At 37.0% G+C, this 25413-nt stretch overlaps 1 protein-coding gene and 1 long non-coding RNA gene across 12 annotated transcripts in view; one reads left to right on the top strand and one right to left on the bottom strand.

The window, feature by feature from the left end:
• The window catches only part of NIN (ninein), a 98388-nt gene extending 93697 nt beyond the window's left edge, over window positions 1-4691 (top strand). For 8 of the 11 annotated variants that reach the window (XM_077909262.1, XM_077909253.1, XM_077909251.1 and 5 more), the window contains one exon: window positions 959-4691. In XM_077909262.1, the coding sequence (XP_077765388.1) occupies window positions 959-1168 (210 nt within the window). In that variant the 3' untranslated portion in view covers window positions 1169-4691. Of the gene's footprint in view, window positions 1-745; window positions 820-958 lie in introns of those variants that run through there. The other 3 variants (XM_077909252.1, XR_013386194.1, XR_013386193.1) reach the window with 3 other exon arrangements.
• The window catches only part of LOC144320568 (uncharacterized), a 43606-nt gene that overhangs the window by 10531 nt on the left and 7662 nt on the right, over window positions 1-25413 (bottom strand). Inside the window, exon 2 of the long non-coding RNA XR_013386195.1 lies at window positions 10044-10104. This is a non-coding gene — a long non-coding RNA (uncharacterized LOC144320568). The remainder of the gene's footprint in view (window positions 1-10043; window positions 10105-25413) is intronic.

The raw sequence follows: 25413 nt of genomic DNA, 5'->3' as shown, positions 1-25413 counted from the left end.
AGAATCTAGAGCAACAGGGAGGAATGGGCAGTAGGGAACCTTAGGTGCATGCTGAACTATGGAGTTTGAATTTCATTCTGTAGGTGATGAACAGCCATCGAAGTGTTTTTTAAAAGGAAGGAAAGGAGAGAGGGCATGATGCAACAGGAACAGTTCAGTAGAGTAGGTTTTTATGTTACACTTGCCAGTCATCTAGGTCCTGGGCTTCAGTGTTACCATCTTTATCATTGCCTTTTGAAATGCTAATAAATTAGCTAAGCTTCTGATGTTCTGTATTCCCTTAAACCTTTATAACCTTTAGAGGCCCTGGTTAAAACTGGGTGTAAAAGAAGGTGTGATGAAGGAAGGGGGATTGGAATACATTAATAGGAACCATCAGAAACCAATCCCAAGGCTGCTGACATATTTTCCCACCCCAAATTAGACCATCTACTCAAACCCTAAAAATTAAGATATATCTTCTAGACAAGCTCTGCTATGCAAAAGAGGAAGAGTTAAGGAAAAGTAACTGCCCAAATCTTACCTCTTTGTTGTATGTAATTCATGGACCAAATTTGAAAATAATCAAAATGGGAAGCTCAAACATCTGTTAAGAACAGAATTAAAGTTCACACCCTATACCTCAGAAGCTAAAAGAAGTATTTTGCTATTTTTTAGAACAATGAGAAAGTAACGCCTAATTTATTTAGGTGAAAAAAGACTTTCAGTTTTGAGCCTTCAAATATCAATCTGTTCTTTTTCTTAGTGGCTTCTACAAACATTATGCAAAGAAACAGCCTGGAATAAGCGGATTTGCTCTACTTGTATCTCCGATGCCAGGTCTGGTGTTAAACCCGTGTTGTAAAATAAAAGAATATAATGGATAGAAGTCATTTGCCTTTATGAACAGCTGTCCTAATGTCAGACCTTAAACTTAATTACAGAAATGGAGTCAAGATGTTTCTGGTTCTGTTTCTAGCTCTGCAAGAACACTAAAGCAGATGCAGTGGTGAAGGATTTGTATGTTGAAAATGCCCAGTTGTTGAAAGCTCTGGAAATGACTGAACAGCGACAAAAAACAGCAGAGAAGAAAAATTACCTCCTGGAAGAGAAGATTGCCAGCCTCAGTAATATAGTCAGGAATCTGGCACCAGCACCACTGACGTCTATACCTCCCTTGAGGTCATAGCCAAGCCAAAGGATACACTCATATTTGTGCACTTTACTGAAATGGATGGAACGTTTCAGTAGGTTCTCTCGACCATTTTTTTTTAAACCTTTAATGGTTTAAAGTCTAGCTCAACCTAAAGCTGCCAGGAACAGAACAGGAGTCTCCATTCATTGTAATTAGTTTTTCTAAAGAGACTAAATTATTCCCAAGTGTTGAATTTTTAAAAAATATTCTAATAGCTACCAAAAAGGTAGATATATGAACACAACGCAAGAATCTTACAACCCCAGTTGTGAATGAGTTTTGTAAAAAAAAAAAAAAAAAAAAAAAAAAAAATATTCATGTATGAATCTCTGTAAATTCCACATATTTTGAGATCTGATTATTCTTTTGATCTTTATTTAAAACCACATGTATGTCTTCTTACATATTCAAATATGGAAAAGTCATTCTGTTTCTAATAATTTGGGTTATTTGGTAACAGACCTCTGGGCTTAATAACCACAGAAGTCAGAAAAGCCAGAGTCCATAGTACTCTACCTTCTAACACCTATGACAGTATTACCACTCTTGATGTATTATAGATGTAAAACTGATTTATTCAACTGCACTGTTAACTAATATTAAAACTGTACTTTCTTTTAACATATTTTTCCTTAGAAGTTTCACTTTGAGAGCTTATCTTCTAAAAAAATGGATAAAGCCACATTCTTAAAGCATTTGAACTATAGAGAAAGCACTGAACAAATCACTTTGGATTTGGAGTAAACAGCTACTCTTAGGAGAGAGATAAGCAAATGATGTGGGTTTCTCTCTCAAGTCTTGGAGTTCATGAACTCACATGCAAGGTTGCTCCAAGAACTCAGGGAACAATACTTTGAATGGTCTTCTTGAAACACTGTAGGGGCCTCTTTAAGAATTTGAAATGCATAAACCATGTGACCTTATTTGTCTTATATTTAGAGCTATAATTTTTATTTTCACATTTTTAGTGAATTTACTCTTCTGAAAAGCCTTGATTTTAGAGTTAACCGAATTTATGGAAGAGTTGTTATTTGCTTATTTAACATAGGCTAAAATTTCCATGCTTCCTATTCTTCTAACACTTCAAATCTGATAAGAATTTCTTTCTGCAATAAGCACTGGCATGCCTTCTGAGGTAAAAGAGTGTGAAATAGGATTTTCCATTCAGTTCTCAAGACTGGAACTTTATAGAGTAGCAGTCAACCTTTTGAGGATGGGTAACTTTTATTTTCCCCCAAGTCAAATCTTTGCTTCTTAGCCTACTTCAGCCAGCCAGCCGTTGGTGGAAGACTTATGTTTAGGATACTAACAAAGCTCATTATAGTCACCTATTTGTTTTTGTGAGACAGCAATTAGGTAAGAAAAATTCACTCTGATGTATTCCTAGAAGGCTAAGCCCATCGATTTACAAGACAGGTAACAGCAAAATCATACACTGCTTTATGGGCAGGAACAAAAGATTCAAGCAAACTGCCTAAAAAGTCATGTGATATTAAAAAATCTCAACAAAATAATTTGCATCAAGCAACTTTAGGGGTCCTCATGGCCTAACCATCCATTGGTCCCACCTGACAAGTTAGGGGCAACACAGAAGTGCTCACTACAAGAGCTCTGACAAGGCATGGCCATTTCTGGGACCAGAATTCACACTCATGAAGCAAACCTTTTCAGGTCTGGACAGCTCTTATTTTCAGAAAGCCCTGATTTCCCCCTGGAAAAATAATTAACTTTAATCCTTCCCCATAATTATCCTTCAAAACATTTAACATCTGCTATCATGTCTTCACTAATCTTTCTTCCCAGTGGAAACATTACCAGTAAACGCAACTACTTGTATGGCATTGACTTTAAAAGAATCTTTTTCACTTAAAACTGTGGATAGACCTAAGTTACTAAGGTCATAAATAAACTATGCATCTGTGGTGTATTCATGTGATATGCTTCAAGTTACTCAAGGTTATTGCTATCAAAACTGAACACCAAACATTATTTCTCAAATAACTGGCTTTAGCATGTGATCACGTTGTATTTTTAATTTTTTACATTATGAAAAGTAGGTTAATTTCTCATAAATCTGTATTTATGTGTATATAAAATACTGTATAATGAATGTAAATATGATTTTCTGGAAAGTTTTAGACTACATTTAGAATCCCTTTATCCAAAATCAAAATGCTGCTCAAATGAAAGCTAATTGAATCAACATCTGGGTGCTTAATTTCTTTGTTTACTGCACTTATAAAAGGAAAAAAGATCAACATGAGAAATAGTTACCTTAAATTTATACGTTTCTGCAGTTTATTTTTGTAGCCTAGAGTGGGAATTTAACTGGCAATTTATAATAGCATTTACAGCTTTCAAAAGATCTTTTAAAAGATTAAATTTGAACTTAAATGTTTAGGTTTTGCTTTCAGACTTTATAATAGCACTCTTTAAAATCACAAGTTATCTTTTACAGGCATTTAGCTACTTGTTTATTAAAAGCACTGGTTAAACTTCCTTTGAATTTCTTAAGAGTTTAAATTAATCTGAAAAGATGGGATATTCATTTCAAGGAAAGAGTCAAGTTTGCCTTTGTGATAATATGTTACACTAAGACAAGGAAAATGTGGATAACAAAACCTACATTGTTTTATTTTGCTTCTTTCTGCTTTTTAGAAGCCTAAACTCTTAAGCTCAAATTGTGAGGAGAGAAAAGTGTGTGTGTGTGGGGGGTAGAATCAATCACAGTATTTTATTTATTTTTCTAAAACTCTTTAAAAACCTGGATTTAAAACTATTTTAAATGTGAATCCTTCCCAGAAGCTTCGAATACATTGCTTATGCATTTAATCTTGAGCATATTTTACATAAATAGATCACAGAATCATAAGCTTTCAAGATATAAAAGGAGCTCTTACAGGTCTAGTGTTTCAGTAATATATCAATACCCAGGTCAGTTATTAAGAACATTTTTTTAAATAATGAATATAAAGTCCACTTTATGGTGGACTTTAACATGTGGGAATGAATTTATTTTTGTGATTTTTTTTTTTTCTGAGTGAAGGAAAAGAGAATTGATAGTATTAAGTCTTGTTTTGAATGGATTACCTGTAATGGTTCATTGGAATAATATCAAGGAATGCCAAAAGCCAAGTCAAAGCTTAATAACCAAAGCATTCCATATTTAAAATTTATTTATCATATTTGGACCTATTTGAATATTTCAACATTTTAAAATAGAAAACTTTTATGGCATATGGATAGCTGTTTAATAAAAGTTAGCCTTTTATTTCTCAGCTTTTTTGAAGGATTTAAGTTAACTTTATTCTTATGGGAAGACATTTTCACACCATGATTTAAAGGAACACTGGTTTTGTGAAAAACCCAGAGTTCATCAAAAGCCATCAATAGGATTCATTTGAGATAAAAATAATGTGTATGTGTTGATATTGACTTTGTCTATTTTATCTTAGCCATTCTATCTTAAAGGTTTTAATGTGAGCTTAAAATGTAAATAAAGAATTTTGCAAACATGGCTCTTGTTTTCTATGTATCCTGAATTTTTATAAACAGTGTCAGTATGTTTATGTTTGGTCTCTAGAGTTAAAAGCATCAAAACACTGCACTAAACACATTCTACAAATGCAGAATCTCAGCATCCACCCCAGACCTAATTAATCATATTCTGCATTTTAAGAAGATTCCCAAGTGATTTGTATGTGATTTAGAGCATTGGGACCCATTTCTGTTACAGAGTTGATGACTTTCACACCGGCCAGTTTGGGATCCCTGTACTCTGCAGCGGTTCATAATTTACTTCTAGAATGCTGACTCAACCTCAGGCAAGGCCCTACTTGGGTTTTTGGGTGCCTCAGAGATGGCGTTGTCTCACTTTGCCATCTTTATGAGTGACTCAGACTGTCTTAGTTAAGCTGTTCGTGAGTGATGAGATATATACAAGTATAGACATAAAAGCCTGAAAATACATTGTCACTATGTTGAATACTGAAATGTAAAATAGAAATGGTGGCCAAACTAGAGCCATTGCTCAAGACTAGTTTATTTTCAAAGCTTATAATTTTTTAATATATTTTTTAAAGATTTTATTTATTCATGAGAGGTAGAGGCAGAGGCATAGAGGGAGAAGCAGGCTCCCTGTGGGGAGCCCAATGCAGAACTCAATCCCAGTACCCCGGGATCACAACCTGAGCCAAAGGCAGATGTTCAACCACTGAGCCACCTAGGTGTCCCTCAAAGCTTTTATATCAGCCTTACATTGCCTTTAGAGAGCAAGACACAAAGGGACTAATGAAGCAATGAAACCAAATGTTTGAAAAAAAAATAGGGAGGGGTGCCTGGGTGGCTCAGTCAGCTGAGCATCCAACTCTTGATTTTAGCTTAGGCTGTGATCTCAGGATTGTGGGATTGAGCCCCAAGTTGGACTCTGCATTCAGTGGGTGCCCCTGCCCACTTCCCCTCTCCCTTTGCTCCTCCTCTTTCACAAATAAATAAATGGATAAATAAAATCTTTTTTAAAATAGGGGAAGGGTATGCAAGTATTTGTAATATTCTTGCAACCTTTAAATTTGCAATTATTTCCAAATAAAATTTTTCTGTCTATAAAATAGAAATTTACTAAATGTGGTAGTAGGCATTTAATGTATGGCAGCCTATCCATGTGCCTATGGTCTATTATGTGAAGTTTGGCAGAATCAGATATTTTTCCTATTTCCTTGGAGACCTAGGAAATGGGAAAACATGAGGGAGATGGAGGCACTTGGCAGAAGAGGTAAAAGCCAAAAGGAAGCAAAGGGGAGGGGGGTCCGTAGGGTCCAAGAGAAGTTGTTGAGGAAATTGATCCCCCCTCTATACACAAATGACAGTCCTAAAGCAAGATATAAAGGTCAGTAGGAGAGCAGGATAAACAGTGCACCCTGTTCTAGTTCTTCACTTGTTAGCACAAAAGTATTTCTTTTTCCTGAAGTAGAAAACACACTTTACCCATCTCTACAAATGCTGGTACTCTCCTGGTACCCTAGGGAGAATAGGATTCAAAGAAACAGAAACTTGTGACAGCTAAAGTAAAAGGGGATTTACTATAAGAAATCATATTTGTTTCATGGAACCAAAAGGTAGAAAATACAGAAAGACTTCATGAGGTATCAAATCAAAGACCTTTGGTGCTCTCCCTGCCACTCAGTCTCCATCTTTATCCCTATCTATCTCTTGTCACCTGGTCTCATTTTTGCTTCTTGCTCTGCACCTGTTTGGTAGTGGGGATGGCATCAGTAGTGCTTTCCTGTTGTCACTATCCTGTTCAAATGCCAAATACAGTTCAACAATTACTTCCAAGTCACAATTCCAAATTCTTTAAAAATCTGATTAGAGGGATCCCTGGGTGGTGCAGCGGTTTAGCGCCTGCCTTTGACCCAGGGCACGATCCTGGAGACCCGGGATCGAATCCCACGTTGGGCTCCCGGTGCATGGAGCCTGCTTCTCCCTCTGCCTATGTCTCTGCCTCTCTCTCTCTCTCTCTCTGTCTATCATGAATAAATAAATAAAATCTTTAAAAAAATAAATCTGATTAGAGGGCAGCCCGGGTGGCTCAGCAGTTTAGCGCTGCCTTCAGCCCAGGGCCTGATCCTGGAGACCTGGGATTGAGTCCCACATCAGGCTCCCTGCATGGAGCCTGCTTCTCCATCTGCCTCTGTGTGTGTGTGTGTGTGTGTGTGTGATGAATAAATAAATAAAATCTTTTTTAAAAATCTGAGTAGATTATGGAAAGGACTGCCTGGTCAATCAACCATGGACAGCAAGGGTCAGGGTCTTGGGGAATGGTATAAGCTGCAGAGGCTACCACATGAGACAGAATACTCTCAGATAAGGGGTTATGATGGACAGTGAGGGAAATTTGGGCCTCAGATGTGTAGACAGTGGATAAAAATGGCTTTAAGAGGTAAGATTTCAAAGACAGATTTTTCTGTTTACTCACATTTTTATGGAAGCCTATTCAAAGTAAGTACCATTTTAAAATGCCACCTGGTGACTAAAGTAGCTGCTCACTATTGCTCATGTTATTCCTATCTTTTGTCCTTGTTCCCTGCCCCTACTCCTTTCCCCTGATTCCTACATTTTCTCCCAATTATCACATACAGAGCTTTGTCAGGGTGTCCATCCTAGTCACGGTGGGTATAATAAATACCACCTACCATAACCTACCTAGGCATTGCAATCCTATAGCAACTTATTCAAAATATAGACAGGGAAGGCAAAAGTTAAAGATCTTTTTTTAAAGTTTTTTTTTTTAAATTGGACTTCAATTTGCCAACATATAGCATAACACCCAGTGCTCATCCCACCAAGTGCCCCCTTCAGTGCCCATCACCCAGTCACCCCAACCCACTGCCCACTTCCCTTTCCACTACCCCTTGTTCATTTCCCAGAGTTAGGTGTCTCTCATGTTTTGTCACTCTCACTGATATTTTCACTCATTTTCTCTCCTTTCCCCTTTATTCCCTTTCACTAATTTTTATATTCCCCAATGAATGAGACTATATGTTTGTCCTTCTCTGATTGACTTATTTCACTCAGCATAATACCCTCCAGTTCCATCCATGTCAAAGCAAATGGTGGTATTTGTCGTTTCTAATGGCTGAGTAATAACATCTGTTCCTGATCAAAACTCTTCAGAGTGTAGGATAGAGGGAACATTGCTCAGCATCGTAAAAGCCATCTATGAAAAGCCCACAGCAAATATCATTCTCAATGGGGAAACACTGGGAGCCTTTCCCCTAAGATCAGGAACATGACAGGGATGTCCACTCTCACCACTGCTATTCAACATAGTACTAGAAGTGCTCACCTCAGCAATCAGGCAACAAAAAGAAATAAAAGGCATTCAAATTAGCAAAGAAGAAGTCAAACTCTCCCTCTTTGCAGATGACATGATACTCTACATAGAAAACCCAAAAGACCCCGCCCCAAAATTGCTAGAACTCATACAGCAATTCGGCAGTGTGGCAGGATACAAAATCAATGCCCAGAAATCAGTGGCATTTCTATACACTAACAATGAGACTGAAGAAAGAGAAATTAAGGAGTCAATCCCATTTACAATTGCATGCAAATGCATAAGATACCTAGGAATAAACCTAACCAAAGAGGTGAAGGATCTATACCCTAAAAACTACAGAACACTTCTGAAAGAAATTGAAGAAGACACAAAGAGATGGAAAAATATTCCATGCTCGTGGATTGGAAGAATTAATATTGTGAAAATGTCAATGTTACTCAGGGCAATCTACACATTTAATGCAATCCCTATCAAAATACTATGGACTTAAAACAACAACGAAAAAAACAAAATACTATGGACTTTCTTCAGAGAGTTGGAACAAAGATTTGTGTGGAATCAGAAAAGATCCCGAATAGCCAGGGGAATATTGAAAAAAGAAAAACAGAGCTGGGGGCATCACAATGCCAGATTTCAGGTTGTACTACAAAGCTGTGGTCATCAAGACAGTGTGGTACTGGCACAAAAACAGACACATAGATCAATGGAATAGAACAGAGAATCCAGAAGTGGACCCTCAACTTTATGGCCAACTAATATTTGACAAAGCAGGAAAGACTATCCACTGGAAAAAAAGACAGTCTCTTCAATAAATGGTGCTGGGAAAATTGGACATCCACATGCAGAAGAATGAAACTAGACCACTCTCTTACACCATACACAAAGATAAACTCAAAATGGATGAAAGATCTAAATGTGAGACAAGATTCCATCAAAATCCTAGAGGAGGGGCAGCCCCGGTGGCGCAGCGGTTTGGCGCCTCCTGCAGCCTGGGGCGTGATCCTGGAGACCCTGGATCAAGTCCCGTGTCAGACTCTCTGTATGATGCCTGCTTCTCCCTCTGCCTGTGTCTCTGCGCCCCCCCGCCCCCATCTCTATGAATAAATAAATAAAATCTTTAAAAAAAAAATCCTAGAGGAGAACACAGGCAACACCCTTTTTGAACTCAGCCACAGCAACTTCTTGCAAGATACATCCATGAAAGCAAGGGAAACAAAAGCAAAAATGAATTACTGGGACTTCATCAAGATAAAAAGCTTCTGCACAGCCAAAGAAACAGTCAACAAAACTAAAAGACAACCTACAGAATGGGAGAAGATATTTGCAAATAAGCTATCAGATAAAGGGCTAGTATCCAAGATCTATAAAGAACTTATTAGACTCGACAGCAAAGAAACAAATAATCCAATCATGAAATGGGCAAAAGACATGAACAGAAATGTCAGCAAAGAAGACATAGACATGGCGAACAAGTACATGAGAAAATGCTCTGCATCACTTGTCATCAGGGAAATAGAAATCAAAACCACAGTGAGATACCACCTCACATCAGTGAGAATGGGGAAAATTAATGACAGGAAACAACAAATGTTGGAGAGGATGTGGAGAAAGGGGAACCCTCTTGCACTGTTGGTGGGAATGTGAACTGGTACAGCCACTCTGGAAAGCTGTGTGGAGGTTCCTCAAAGAGTTAAAAATAGATCTGCCCTACGACCCAGCAATTGCACTGCTGGGGATTTACCCCAAAGATACAGATGCGGTGAAATTCTGGAACACCTGCACCCCAATGTTTATAGCAGCAATGTCCACAATAGCCAAACTGTGGAAGGAACCTCAGTGTCTAAAGGTCTTTTTAAAATTTAATTAAAAATTTAAATTTTGAGTTAAAACTATGCATAAAAGAAATTCTATTGAAGTTTTTCAAGATATTTTCCCTTACTCTCAAAGTCTGATGTAGGAGCCCCTCCTATGAGCTCACATAAGCACACTATTCCCAGGTGGATCTGGTACCACTCTGTGTAATTGCCTACTTACTTGTCTCATCGCCATTAGACTCTAAGATATCTTAAGATATTCCCAGTTCCCGACTCAGTGCCTGAAAAAAAAAATTGTTCAATTAACATTCATTACATGGGTGGTAAAGTTGTATACATTTTTGAGTTTTTCGTCCTGTGATAGCACTGTACTCACAAAAGAGTAGGTAAGCCAATTATCTTATGTATACAATTTAGTGGTGCTCTTCTCAGTCTTTAGTGTTTATTCAAGGACCAAAATTTAAAAAATATATTAGTAAAAAGTTGCAGAAAATTTTCAAAGTAATTTTAAAAAATCTTTTTTTAGCATGATAAAATCAAGTGCTATATTCCAGCAGTTAGTTGAAAGTGTACATTTGTTTTCCAGGCCCATAAATCACAGTTTAATAACTGACAAAAAGTAGTAAAAGCTCATGACATTTACTTAGATTAATGGTTTGTAAGATAGTAGAACAAGTTAAATACCATTTCTTCTAAAGAAAAGGCAAAATTCTAGTGAATTCTTTTTTATAGAGGCACTGGGCTTAAATTATCTCACATAATGTTACAAATTGTTTAATCTTTGCTATTCAATAAATTGCAACATTCTCACTTTTATGATAAAAGCAAAACCTGAAAAGTTGGTTCATGTTCTGCTTGCATGCAATGGGGTCAGCCTTTGCCTCAAGGTTTGTGTCTAGATGTGATTTAAAGGTCTTCCTACGATAAACTGTCACCCACTCGCTTAAACCTAGCAATCTCATGATGTAAGAAGACAGTCTCTTCCCATTCACTTCTTTATTTCTATTCTTCTGCTCATTAGACATGCCCTTTAAAATGAAGATAGGCAAGGACCAGGACCACTTCAAAATAATTCATTAAAATTTCTCCAAAAAAAAATAACTTTTGCATCTTCTTGAATTCAAAGTTGATACATAGGGATCCCTGGGTGGCTCAGCGGTTTGGCGCCTGCCTTTGGCCCAGGGCGCGATCCTGGAGTCCCGGGATCAAGTCCCACATTAGGCTCCCGGCATGGAGCCTGCTTCTCCCTCCTCCTATGTCTCTGCCTCTCTCTCTCTCTTTCTCTCTCTGTCTATCATAAATAAATAAATAAATCTTTAAAAAAAACACAAAGTTGATACATATTTTAGAAGAATATTCCAAAAAATTTTTTTCAAACACTATAAAGTAAAAACTACCCCAAATCCTAATACCCAGTAGGAGCCACTGTTAATATTTTGGCGAAATCTCTTCCAGATCTAATTTTATGCTTACATATGTACATATATGCACACATGCAGTCACACAATTTTATGTAAAGGACAGTATATGCATACATGTGCATACACATGTACACACACATATATATGGTTTGTTTAGTAATTCTCCTGTGTAACAAATGTCACATTATTTTCCTTAACTAGTGTAAATCTAACTTCAAATTCCTCAATCTGTCATAATTGGATGGTCTGCCTCCTTTTTAAAATTGTACAAGAGGGATCCCTGGATGGCGCAGCGGTTTGGCACCTGCCTTTGGCCCAGGGCGCGATCCTGGAGACCTGGGATCGAATCCCACATCGGGCTCCCGGTGCATGGAGCCTGCTTCTCCCTCTGCCTGTGTCTCTGCCTCTCTCTCTCTCTCTCTCTCTCTGTGACTATCATAAAAAAAAAAAATTAAAAATTAAAAAAAAATTAAATAAATAAATAAATAAAATCTTTAAAAAATAAAATAAAATAAAATAAAATAAAATTGTACAAGAAAGAGTCCCATCTACTAACCTTTAGGCCACTACCCTCCATTACCCCCATTTATTATAGAATTTCACACTAGCTGGAATCATCTTCTTGAGAACTATTCCAGTTATATTCTTAGTGACTTTTATGAATTTTATGAATTTCCATATAAATGACAAGAGTCCAAGGAAGGTAAAGAGGGTAGGCAGCAATTCTCTTGAGAAGCTGGGCTATGAAAGGGAGGAGAGAGAGTAAGAGGTAGATATGGCCTACAGAGAAGAACTGTTTCAAGTTAGGAGATACTTAAGTATCAAACTAGAGTCTAATGGAAATCAGACAAGAGAGTACAAAAGGAGGGAATAACAGATAAATTAGTCATGATAAAGGGACAAAAGGGGTTTAGAGGTATGTCCAGGGTAGAGGTTTAGAGAAGGAGCACAGAATCTGAGCTAGGTGAAGAGAGCAGTGGCGACAGGAGTTGGATGTGGGTAAATGGTTGACATATATCAAAAAGAAGTAGAGTCAGAGTTTTGGGATAAAGGCTTTTTGAAGTGAGGGCGCTAAAATAAATGAATAGAAATGTACAAAATGATGCTCCAAGAGTGGGATGTTAAAAGAATTTCTGAGTTAATACACATAAGGGTCATAATGTGGGGAGAGGAAAAGATCAAGAGAAATGAAGAGATCAAGGATCTGAAAGGTCAATGTTTGCTTTCCATCAGACGTCTGTTCCCATCATTTCACCAAAACTGCACTTGTCAAGGTCACTCTTCTAGTTGCCCCATTCCAACCTGTTCTTGACATAGCCTCCAAAAGTAGTCCTTCCAAAACAGAACTGTAGGCCACGCTAAAACAAAATTGAACATCACACTCTTGTTTAAAGTCTTCCAGTGTCTCTCCATATCCTCAAGCTCAAGTCCCCATTCTTTAACATGGCTTACATCAAGCCCTCATGCTCAGAACTTAACTTCACACCTTGGTAACTGGCCCCCACCATGTCCCACAATTAAGCCATACTAAGCTTTGGTCAACTTCCCAAAGGACAAGGCTGTCTCTTACTATTCTATGTCTGTGTATTGAGTAGGGAGGGAAAGGCAGAACAAATAGTTGCCTCTAATTAACCATTCTTGCCTCTTCCTTAAAGTAAGAATGTTGAAATTAAACCATGCATGGAATTATCCAAATTTGAGACTACATTCCCTAGCCTCTTCTGTAGCTGGGTATGGCCATATGACTAAGTTTTGGCCACTGATATGTAAGAAGTCTGAGAAAATGTCTTAAAGGGGATGAGATATACCTTTTTGTTCCTACTATCTGGAGTAAAGATGATGACTGGAGATCTAGCAGCTATCTAGACCATATCTAGATCATACCATGCCTTTGTTGGACCACAAAGGTGAGGGCCTCATCCTATAGAGGGAAGAGCAGATTGCTGCAAAGGGCTGATATCTCTGACAAGTTCATGTAGGTGTCATATGAGGCATGAATTGAATCCATTTGCAGTGGAATATTATTTAGCCATAAAAAGAAGGAAATCTTGCCATTTGTGACAATATGGATTGTTTGAGGGCATTATGCTAAGTGAAATAAGTCAGACAGAGAAAGATAAATAACATATGATTTCATTTATATGTGGAATTAAAAACAAAACAAAAAAAAAAAAACACAAGCTCATAGATACAGAGAACAGATTGGTGGTTTCCAGAAGCAAGGGGTGGGGAGGAAGACGACATGGATATAGGGGTCATAAGGAACAAACTTCCAGTGATAAAATATGTAACTCATGGGAATGCAATTACAGCATGGTAACTATAATTAACAATACAGCATTACACATTTGAAATTTGCTAAGAGAGTAGATCTTAAAGGTTCTCATCACAAAAAGCAAAGTTTATAACTATATATGGTGATGGACAGTAAGTTGACTTATAAGTGGAGATCATTTCAAATGTATACAAATAACAAATTGTTTATGTTGTACACCTAAAACTAATATGATGTTATGTCAATTTTATTTCAATAACAAATAAAGTAGTGAAGACTCCAAAAAGTTTTGTTTATAAGGTTATATTGATCCATATTAAACATATTGGAAATTAAGACTAAGAAATCTATAAAATACTTTTACATAAAAAGAATAAGCTTTTGTTTAAACCACTGTTAATTTAGATTTTACAGTCACATGTAGCCAAACCTAATCCCAATGGAGATCAGGAGGTAGTTGGATATTGAGATGGCATGGTATGATCTTGAACTTCTAATTTGAGCCTAGAGAAGATGTAAGATGCATGACAATCTGTGAAAGATGGAGAAGATCAAGAAAGACTCTAATTCTATAGTAACTTTCCTAGAGAGAGCAGGGTAAATTTTATTTTAAAGGTGATCTATCTACTAGGTAAAGACAAAAGTAGAATTCTGAGAGAGAAAAACAGCAGGCTGCAGTGTTGGAACCTCATTAAGTGCAGCAGTTTTATTTTTACATGGATATCCAATGTGACAGTCACTAGATTCTACTTTTCAAGTAACTTGCCTACACTCTGGCCCTTAAATAAGATTGTCTTAGTCTTGTCAATCGGAGAAGGTCAAACATTATATGGTCTCATTCATTTGGGGAATATAATAAATAGTGAAAGGGAATAAAGGGGAAAGGAGAGAAAATGAGTGGGAAATATCAGTGAGGGGGACAGAACATGAGAGACAGATAACTCTGGGAAACGAATAAAGTAAGATGGGGGAAAGGGAGGTGGGCGGGGGGTTGGGGTGACTGGGTGATGGGCACTGATGGGGACACTTGGCGGGATGAGCACTGGGTGTTATGCTATATGTTGGCAAATTGAACTCCAATAAAAAAAATTAAAATTAAATTAAAAAAAAGACTGTCTGAGTCTCATTGAACAAAAGGTAGAACTAGAAAATCACCCGTATGGTATTAGAATGGTGGCCTTCTGGTACTAGACCTTTGTATATTCTTACTTGATTATAGTTCTATTTTTTGTACAATTTTTTTAAACCTGAGATCAAGGAAAATCTGTTTCAACCATTCAAGATTTAAAGAATTTTTCTCTTTCTTTGAAAGCATTTGCATTTGTACTTTCAGATTTTGAGAGTTTGTGATTCTTTTTTACCCCTCTTTCTCTCCAAGATTCCATGTCATATAATCTTGCTTTCTGAATTTTGTGAAATATGCTTTTTACAGTCTTGGCAATAAATATGACCATGTCCAATTTTTCTCTCCTTATCTATTAGAATTCTGTTTCTAACATCAGTCAGTTTTCCTGATTCCTATCACTGGATTTTGCCAACAATTCCTCCTTATTGCTTGTAATTAAATATAGAGCAGTGATTCCCCTACTTGTTATTTCTGTCTTCTTGGTGATTTTAACCCTCGGTGAGTATATATTTTTTTTTTTGGTCATCTAACATGGACCAAATACTATCAATATCATTACATTGTTTTTATTTTTAGAGGACATTGTGACATAAATATTTATATATTATTTCAGATGACAAAAATGAAGATTCAGAGAAATAAAGTAACTTAAGTAATATTTTACTTATTTGATCTTATGTACAATATATTATTCTAGAAGCTAGAAATATGTAGATGAAAAAGACACAAAGTCCTTGGGATTTTTTTAACATTGTAGGAAAGAGGCAATCTGGCCGAAGACAGTTTCGCCCAAACTGAACATACTGAGAGCAGAAGGTGGGTAGTCCAGAAAGTAATATTGGAATATATCAGAAGACTTCATGTTACCTGACAAAACAGATGTCTGCTATAAATTTGATGATTGGAATTAATAAGGAATACAAACTAAGGGCACATTGGAGTGAGGAACATAGAGTCTAGAATATCAGAAAGTGTTACCAGAGTAAGGACAAAATCAGGAATTTCTAAAACTTAGTATACTTTGGTACTACTGTTTTGATTCACACTAACACTGTGATTTTCTCTACCCCATACTCTCAATGTTGGAGGGATGAAAGGCAGTTTCATGTAAAGGTTTCCTCAATCCTTGATGAAGCAATAAAAATGGAATTTTATCCAAGTTTGACCCTTCCATATACATCTTTTTAATATTATGTACAATGCAAATACCAAAACATGATGGTTATCTCAATGAAAACCACTTATGTGACTCTGAGTATCCAAAACTGCTTTTTTCATAAAACACCATTATTACCTAAAAGAATGATGGGCATAAATAGTAAAACAACAATTCAATTAAAAAATGGGTTAAGTACCCAGAATAGGCATTTTTCCAAAGAAAACATTCAAATGGTTCACAGTTAAATGAAACAGCACTCAACGTTACTAATCACCAGGGAATGCAAATCAAAACCACAGCAGACATGATGTCAACAACAATTTACAACAAAAACTCTCAATAAAACAAGTACAGAGAGAATATACCACAACTTGGTGAAGGCCGCAGATAACAAGTTCACAGTTAACATCATATTCAATGGTGAAAAGCTGCAAGCTCGTCCTCTAAGATTAGGAACAAGACAAGGATGCCACTTTTACTCAACATAGTATTGGAAGTCCTAGCCAGAGAAATTAGGCAAAAATAAGAAACAAATAAGAAAAAAAAAAAACATAAAAGGCACCCAAATTGAAAGGAAGGTATTAGCAGAGAACATGATATAGAAAATCCTAAGTATTACACAAAAAACTTACAACTAACAAATAAATTTAGAAAAGTTCCAGGATACAAAATCAATACACAAAAAATCTATTGGTTTCTCTACACTAATAACAGACTTTAAGCGAAATTAAGAAAACAATCCCAAATATATAAAAAACAGTAAAATATCTAGAAATAAACTTAACCAAGGAGGTGAATGGTCTGTACACTGAAAACTGAAAGACACTGATTTAAAAAAATTGAATACCAGACAAATAAGTAAAAGGAGATTCCATGCTGGTAGATTGGAAGAATATCATTAAAATGTCTGTACTACCCAAAGCAATCTATAAATTCAGTGCAATCCCTATCAAAATCCCAATGACATTTTACACAGAAATAAGACAAACAATCCCAAAATCTATATGAATCCAAAAAGACCCCAAATAATCAAAGCCATCTTGAGAAAGAACAACACAGCTGGAAGCATCATGCTCCCTGATTTCAAACTATATTACAAAGCTAATCAATACAATATGGTATTGGCATAAAAACAAACACTTGGATCAATGGAACAGAACAGAGAGTCCAGAAATAAATCCACACATATATCACCAATTAGTTTATAACTATAGAGTCAAGAATATTGTCTCTTCAATAAATGGTGCTAGGAAAATGGAAAGCCACATGCAAAAGAATGAAATGGGACTACTACCCTACACCATATGCAAAAATCAACTCAAAATGGATTTAAAATGGGAACATAAGATCAAAAAATTCCTAGAAGTTAATGGGTGGTAAGCTCCTTGACATCGCTCTTGGTGATGATTTTTTGGATAGGATAACAGAAGCAAAAGCAAGAAAAGTAAAAATAAACAAGTGGGATTACATCAAACTAAAAAACTTCTGCACAGTAAAGGAAATCAACAAAATGAAAAGGCAACCTAATAAAGAGAAAAATAATTGCAAATGATTTATCTGATAAGAGGCTAAGATCTTAAATATATAAAGAACCCCTATAACTCAATAGCAAAAACTAAAGCTCCAATTTAAAAACAAGAACTCTGTATTTTTCAATTTTTTTTTACAAGAACATGTTATTGGATTTCTGCAGCCAGAACTTGTTTTTCTTCCTTCCTTTTAGAGATCTAATGGTAGAAGAGAAAACTAGAAAGACAACCAAAATTACTAAGATTTTGGGAATTCTGTTGCATGAGGATTGAATCAAATTAATTGACATCCCACATTTTATGTGGCAAGGGTTAAGTGAAATGTCAGTAATACTAGTTGCAGTATATCAAATGACTACTAATTGCCAGACACGAAATAAAGGTAAGTAAATGATGTAATTGAGATTCCAAAAATAAATAAATACATTCCAAAAATAAATAAATACCTAAAATTAAAATAAAAACCGGCAAAAGATCTTAATAGACATTTTTGCAAAGAAGACATTGGACAGCCAATAGGTACAGGGAAAGGTGATATTCATATAATTAATCATTAGGGAAATGCAAGTCAAAATCACAATATCACCTTACACCTATTAGAATACATACAACGCACACATGTGCACAACACCCACACATGAATATTATACAGCCATAAGAATGAAATGTTGTTACCTGTGACAACATGGGTAGATCTTGAGGTCATTGTGCTGAGTGAAGTGAGTCAGAGAAAGACATGTTGTATTTTCTCTCTTACATACAGAATCTTAGTGGAGGTGGGGGGCTCATATATATTGAGAACAGATGGGTAATTGCAAGAGACACAGGGGGGTGAGGGTCAGTTTAATAGAACAGCTATCATCAAAAAGACAATAGAAAAGGTTTGCAAGGATATAGAGAAAAGGGAACCCTGTGCACTGTTGGTGAGAACATCAATTGGTGCAGTCACTTTGAAAAACAAAACAGAAGTTCCTCAAAAAAATTAAAACTAGATGGAATGGAAAGACCAAACACAGGAGTTAGAAGAGTAAGAGGCAGAAAATCAGTAAAATCAATTCAAGCATATTTACAACAATCAGTCAAAGGATTCACAAAGGGAAAGGATGTGAAATATGACACCATATACCTAAAACATGGAGGAGGGAAGGAAAAATGTAGTGCTTTTGTATATCAATGTAAATATACAGAAAGATATATAGAAATATATATATATAAATGTACATACATATAATTTTGAGACGGGGGGGTGTGAGGGCAGAAGGGCAGAGGGAGAGAAGAATCTTAAGCAGGCTCCACACCAAGCATGGAGCCTGACACAGGGCTCAATCTCATGACCCTGAGATCATGACCGGAGCCAAAATCAAGAATCTGATGCCTAACCAGTGAGCCACTCAGGTGTCCCTATACTAAACATTTTTTTTTTTGTTTTCATTTAAACTCTACTTAGTTAACACATATGGTAATAATTGGTTTCAGGTATAAAATTGGTAATTCACGGGCAGCCCAGGTGGCTCAGCGGTTTAGCGCCGCCTTCAGTCCAGGTCGTGATCCTGGAGACCTGGGATCGAGTCCCGTGTCGGGCTTCCTGCATGAAGCCTGCTTCTCCTTCTGCCTGTGTCTCTGCCTCTCTCTCTGTGTGTCTCTCATGAATAAATAAATAAAATCTTAAAAAAAAATTGGTGATTCATCACTTACATATAATACCCAGTATGTATCACAAGGGCCCTCAACACCCATCACCAATATAGCCCATCCCCTCACTACCTCCCGCCAAGTAACCCTCAGTTTATTCTTTATAGTTAAGAGCCTCTTATGGTTTGCTTCTCCCTCTCTTTTTCCCCCTTCCCCTATGTTCATCTGTTTTGTTTCTTAAATTCCACATGAGTGAAATCATATGGTATTTGTCTTTCTCTGAGTTATTTTGCTTAGCATAATAAACTCTAGCTCCATCCACGTCATTGCAAAAAGCAAGATTTCATTCTTTTTTGATAGTTGAGTAATATTCCACTCTATATATACCACATCTTCTTTATTCATTCATCAGCCAATGGATATTTGGACTCTTTCCATAATTTAGCTATTGTTGATAATGCTGCTATAAACATGAGCCCATTTGAATTAGTATTTTTGTTTCCTTTGAGTAAATACCCAGTAGTGCAACTGCTGGGTTGTAGGGTAGTTCTATGTTTAACTTTCTGAGGAACCTCCATACTCTTCCAGAGTGGCCACACCAGTTTGCATTCCCACCAACAGTGAAGGATGGTTCCTCTTTATATCCTCACCAATATCTGTTGTTTCCTGTGTTAATTTTAGCTATTCTAACAGGTGTGTGGTGGCATCTCATTGTGGTTTTGATTTGTATTTCCCTGACAATGAGTGATGTTGAGCATCTTTTCATGTGTCTGTCAGCCATCTGGATGTCTTCTCTAGAAAAATATCTAATCATGTCTTCTGTCCATTTCTTAACTGGATTATTTGTTTTTGAGGAGTTGACTTTGATAAATTTTTATAAAGTTTGGATACTAACCCTTTATCAGATATGTCATTTGCATATATCTTCTCTCATTCCACTGGTTGCCTTTTAGTTTTGTTGATTGTTTTCTTTGCTGTGCAGAAGCTTTTTATCTTGATAAAGTCCCAATCTTTCATTTTTGCTTTTGTTTCTCTTGCCTCTGGAAACATGACTAGTAAGAAGTTGCTCCAGCCGAGGTCAAAGAGGTTGCTGCCTGTGTTCTCTAGGATTTTGATGGTTTCCTGTCTCACATTTAAGGTCTTTCGTCTATTTTGAATTTATAGTATGATATAATGAAGTGATCCAGTTTAATTTTCTGCATGTTGCTGTCTAGTTTTCTCAACATCATTTGTTGAAGAGACTATCTTTTTTTCTATTTCTATATTCTTTCATGTTTTGTCAAAGATTAGTTTATCAGACATTTGTGGGTCATTTCTGGGTTTTCTTTTCTGTTTCATTGATCGATGTGTACTTTTTATGCCAGTACCGTACTGTCTTGATGATTACCACTTTGTAATACAGCTTGAAGTCTGGAATTGTGATACCTCCATCTTTGCTTTTCTTTTTCAGGATTGCGTTGGCTATTCTTGGTCCTTTGTGCTTCCACACAAATTTTAAGATGGTTTGTTCTAGCTCTGTGAAAAATACTGGTGGTATTTTTTTGTTTGTTTGTTTTGTTTTTTTTTACTGGTGGTATTTTGATAGGGATTGCTTTAAATGTGTGCAAAGCTTTGGATAGTATAGACATTTTAACAATATTTCTTCTTCCAACCCATAAGCATGGAATGTTTTTCCTTTTCTTTGTGTCTTCTTCAATTTCCTTCATAAGTGTTCTATAGCTTTCAGAACATAGATCTTTTACCTCTTTGGTTAGTCTTATTCCTAGGTATCTTGTGGCTTTCAATGCAACTGTAAATGGGAACAATTCCTTGATTTCTCATTCTGCTGCTTCATTATTGGTTGTATAGAAATACAATGGATTTCTTTACAATGATTTTATCTCCTGAAACTTTGCTAAATTCGTGTTTAAGTTCCAGTAATCTTTTGGTGGAGTCTTTCAGGTTTTCTACATAGACTATCATGTCATCTGCAAATAGTGAAGTTTGACTTCATCCTTGACAATTTGGATGCCTTTTATTTCTGTCGTCTGATTGTTGAAGCTAAAACTTCCAGTGCATTAAACAGTAATGGTAAGAGTGGCCATCCCTAACTTATTCCTGACCATAGAGGAAAAGTTCTGTTTCTCCCCATTGAGGCTGATATTAGCTGTGGATCTTCTGGATATGGCCTTTATGATATTGAGGTATGTTCCCTTTATCCGTACTTTGTTGAAGGTTTTTATCAAGAATGAATGCTATATTCTGTCAAATGCTTTTTCTGCATTCCTATTAAAAGGATCATATGGCTCTTATCCTTTCTTTTATTAATTAGGTAGATCATGTTGATTTGCAAATATTAAACCCCCCTGCAGAATAAATCCCACTTGATGGCAGTGGCTCATTCTTTTAATGTACTGTTGAATTTGATTTGCTAGTATTTTACTGAGAATTTTTGCATTCATGTTCATCAGAGATATTGGCCTATAATTCTCCTTTTTTTTTTTAATTCTCCTTTTTAGTGATGTCTTTGTCTGGTTTTGGCATCAAGGTAATACTGGCCTTGTGGAATGGATTTGGAAGTTTTCCATTCTTTCTTTCTTTCTTTTTTTATTTTTTAGAGTTTGAGAAGAATAGGTATTAATTCTTTAAATGTCTGGTAGAATTCCCCTGGGAAGCCATTTAGCCCTGGACTTTTGTTGATTGCTTTGTTGGCTATGGGTCTGTTCAAATCTTCTATTTCTTCCTGTTTCAATTTGGGTAGTTTCTATGTTTCTAGGAATTTGCCCATTTATTCCAGATTGCCCAGTTTGTTGGCATATAATTTTTCATAATATTCTCTTATAATTGTATTTCTGTGACATTGGTTATGCCCTCTCCTCTTTTATTTGTGGTTTTATTTGGCTTCTTTCTCTTTTCTTTTCTTTTTTTTAAAGATTTTATTTATTTATTCATAGAGACACAGAGAGAGAGAGAGAGACAGAGAGAGACAGAGAGACAGAGAGAGGCAGAGACACAGGCACAAGGAGAAGCAGGCACTATGCAGAGAGCCCAATGTGGGACTCATCCAGGGTCTCCAGGATCACGCCCTGGGCTGTAGGCGGCGCTAAACCGCGGCGCCACCGGGGCTGCCCTCTCTTTTCTTTTTGAGAAGTCTGATAGGGGTTTATCAATTTTATTAATTCTTTCAAAGAACCACCTCTTAGTTTCATTGATCTATTCTAAAGGGTTTGTTTACATATTGTTTATTTCTGCTTGAATCTTTATTATTTCCCTTCTTCTGCTGGCTTTAGGCTTCTTTTGCTGTTCCTTTTCTAGTTCCTTTAGGGGTAAGGTTAGGTTATGTATTTGAGACTTTCCTTGCTTCTTGAGGTAGGCCTGTATTGCTATATACTTGCCTCTTATGATTGCCTTTGCTGCATCCTAGAGATTTTGGACCATCCTGTTTTCATTTTTGATTTCATGTATTTTTTAATTTCTTCTTTAATTTCCTGGTTAACCCAATCATTATTTAGTAGGATGTTATTTAACCTCCATGTATTTGCAGTCTTTCCAAATTTTTTCTTGTGGTTGATGCCAAGTTTCATAACATTGTGGTCTGAAAATATGCATGGTATGATATCAATCTTTTTGTACTCATTTAGGCCTGATTTGTGACCTGGTATGTGATCTATTCTAGAACATTCTTCTGCTTTAGGGTGAAATATTCTGATTATGTCTGTTCAGTCCATTTGGTCCAATCTGTCATTCACAGCCATTGTTTCCTCGTTGGTTTTCTGCTTTGAGCATCTGTCCATTGCTTGAAGTGGGGTGTTAAAATTCCCTACTATTATTGTATTATTAACAAACACAAGGAAACTCATTGATAATTGATTTACATGTTTGGGTGTTCCCAAATTGGGGGCATAAATATTTACAATTATTAGATCTTTTTGTTGGATAGGACCCTTAATTATGATATAGTACCCTTCTTTATCTCTTGTTGTAGTCTTTGGTTTAATATCTAGTTTGTCTGATATAGGTATGGCTATTCTGGTTTTCCTTTGATGTCCATTAGCATGATTTTAAATCTGGAGGTGTCTTTAGGTCTAAAACAAGTCTCTTTTAAGCAGCAAATGGATGGGTCTTTTTGTTGTTGTTGTTTTAATCTATTCTGATACCCTGTATCTTCTGGTTGGAGCATTTAGTCCATTTATATTCAGAGTAATTATTGAAAGATAATAATTTTGTGCTATTGTATTACCTGTAAAGTCACTGTTTCTGGAGATTTTCTCTGTTCCTTTCTAATCTTTGTTGCTTTTGGTCTTTTTTTTTCCCCCCACTTAAAGGGTCCTCTTTAATATTTCTTGCAGGGCTAGTTTAGTGGTTACAAAGCCCTTTATTTTTTGTTTGGGAAGCTCTTTATCTCTCCATCCATTCTGAATGATAGCCTTGCTGGATGAAGTATTTTTGGCTGCATATTTTCCCCTTTAGCATGTTGAAGGTATCATGCCAATTCTTTCTGTCCTGCCAGGTTTCTGCTAACCCGATTTGTCTTCCCTTGTCAATTAGGGATTTCTTTTTCCTTGCTGCTTTCAGGATTCTTTCCTTATGTCCTTATTTTGCAACCTGTAGTACCATGTGTCTTTGTGTTGGCTGGCTTTTGTTGAATCTGGTGAGAGTTCTCTGTGTTTTCTGGATTAGATGACCAATTCCTTCCCCAGTTTAGGGTAGTTTTCAGCTATAACTTGCTCAAATAAACCTTCTGCCCCCTTTCCCCTCTCTTCTTCTTCTGGGACTCCTATGATACAAATGTTATTACATTTTATGGGGTTGTTGAGTTCCCTAAGTCTACATTCATGATCCAATACTTTTCTTTCCCTCTTCTTTTCACCTTCCCTAATTTTCTATAATATTATCTTCTGTATCACTGATTTGTTCCTCTGATTCATCCATCCTCATTATCATTGCATCCAGTTTTGTATCTCAGTTATAACATTTTTTATTGTCACCTTACTAGTTTTTAGCTCTTTTATCTCTGCAGAAAAGGATTCTCTAGTGTTTTCTATGCTTTTCTCAAGCCCAGCTAGTATCCTTAGGATTTTGGTTTTTTTTTTTGGGGGGGGGGGTAAAGAAGGAGAGGGAGAGAGAGAATCTTAAGGAGGCTCCATGCTCAGTTTGGAGTCTGATGTGGGGTTCGATCTCACAACCCTAAGACCATGACCTGAACCGAAATCAAGAGTCAGACACTCAACCAACTGAGGCTGCCAGGTGCCACTGATTGTTTTAAATTTTGTTTCAGGCATATTATGTATCTGTTTTGTTAGTTCCCTGGCCATGACCTCTTCCTGTTCTTTCTTTTGGGGTGAATTCCTCCATCTTGTCAATTTGTCTAGGTCATGTTATTTGTGTGTTAGGAAAGCTTGTTATATTTCCTGCTTCTAAGAGTAAGGGCTATAATTAGCAAGAGGTCCTATACTGTCCAGGACCTGGTGCTTCAGGAAGTGTTTCAGACTATGCATTCTGCTGTTCTGCTTTGGTTGCTCTTTCCCTCGGGTCAGTCCTCTGCAGAGTTTCTCCTTGCCTACAGTAGGGAATGTTTGGACTTTGTCCATAGTGTCGCAAGTTTTAACTAGGTGTGTTTTGGTCTGCTTGTTAAGAGGCTAGATCGTATTTCCCCTAGAGCTAAAGTTTTGCAGCACTCTATGAGTAGTAGACCTAGTGTGCAGGAGGAGTTTCTAGGGAACAGGCCTGCTGTGGTGGTCCTTAAACTAACTTGCCCTAGTAAAGATACACCTGCAGGGTATGGGAGTTGGGAAGAATGAAGATGCTTGGTGTAATTGGCTTCTGGAAGTGCTATGTTGCTCACTGGTCTGTCAGTGTTGATGAGGGTAGGGGAGAATGGCATCACCCCACTCTCACAACCCCTCCAAGTGGGGAGTTCACACTCTCCACTGTTCAGGAATCCCTCATAGAAGAGCAAACAATCTCCCCTCTTGTGTCCCTGGCCTCTGTCAGATCCCTTCCTTCATCCTGTCTATGTCCAAGCCGTCTGCCTGCCAGGCAGTACAGTACTCCTGTGCTTTATCTCAGGCGCATGGCCTGAGATAAAATCAAAACTCCAGATTTTAGGGACCTGGTACAGGGTGGACCCATGTTGATCCTCTGGGGTAGGGTCTTGCCATGCTACAGCTGGTGCCAGCTGGTCCTAGGAAAGCAGTTGTACAATCATGCAGCAGCTTAGAGTTTATGGTACAGCACAGCAAAAAGGAGGCACCAAGGTTTGCTACCCTTAGCAGGTATCTTTGTTTCTATACTAATGAACACAGCAGCATGCTGGCACCCACCAGCTCTTTGGTCCCCTGAGAGGCCTCATCATCTCTCCTGAACGCACTCCAAGAAGGTGAACTGCCTCTCCCAGTGCTACCCAGGGGATCTTCAAACCACACTGCCTGCTCCTGGGCCTCTTCCCTCCTTCCCTACAGGAGCATCA

This window comes from Canis aureus, chromosome 9, assembly GCF_053574225.1.
Source record: "Canis aureus isolate CA01 chromosome 9, VMU_Caureus_v.1.0, whole genome shotgun sequence".
In the NCBI taxonomy this organism is placed as follows: Eukaryota; Metazoa; Chordata; class Mammalia; order Carnivora; family Canidae; genus Canis; species Canis aureus.
The sequence above is the reverse complement of the archived record's forward strand: the minus strand, read 5'-3'. Positions and strand labels throughout refer to the sequence as shown.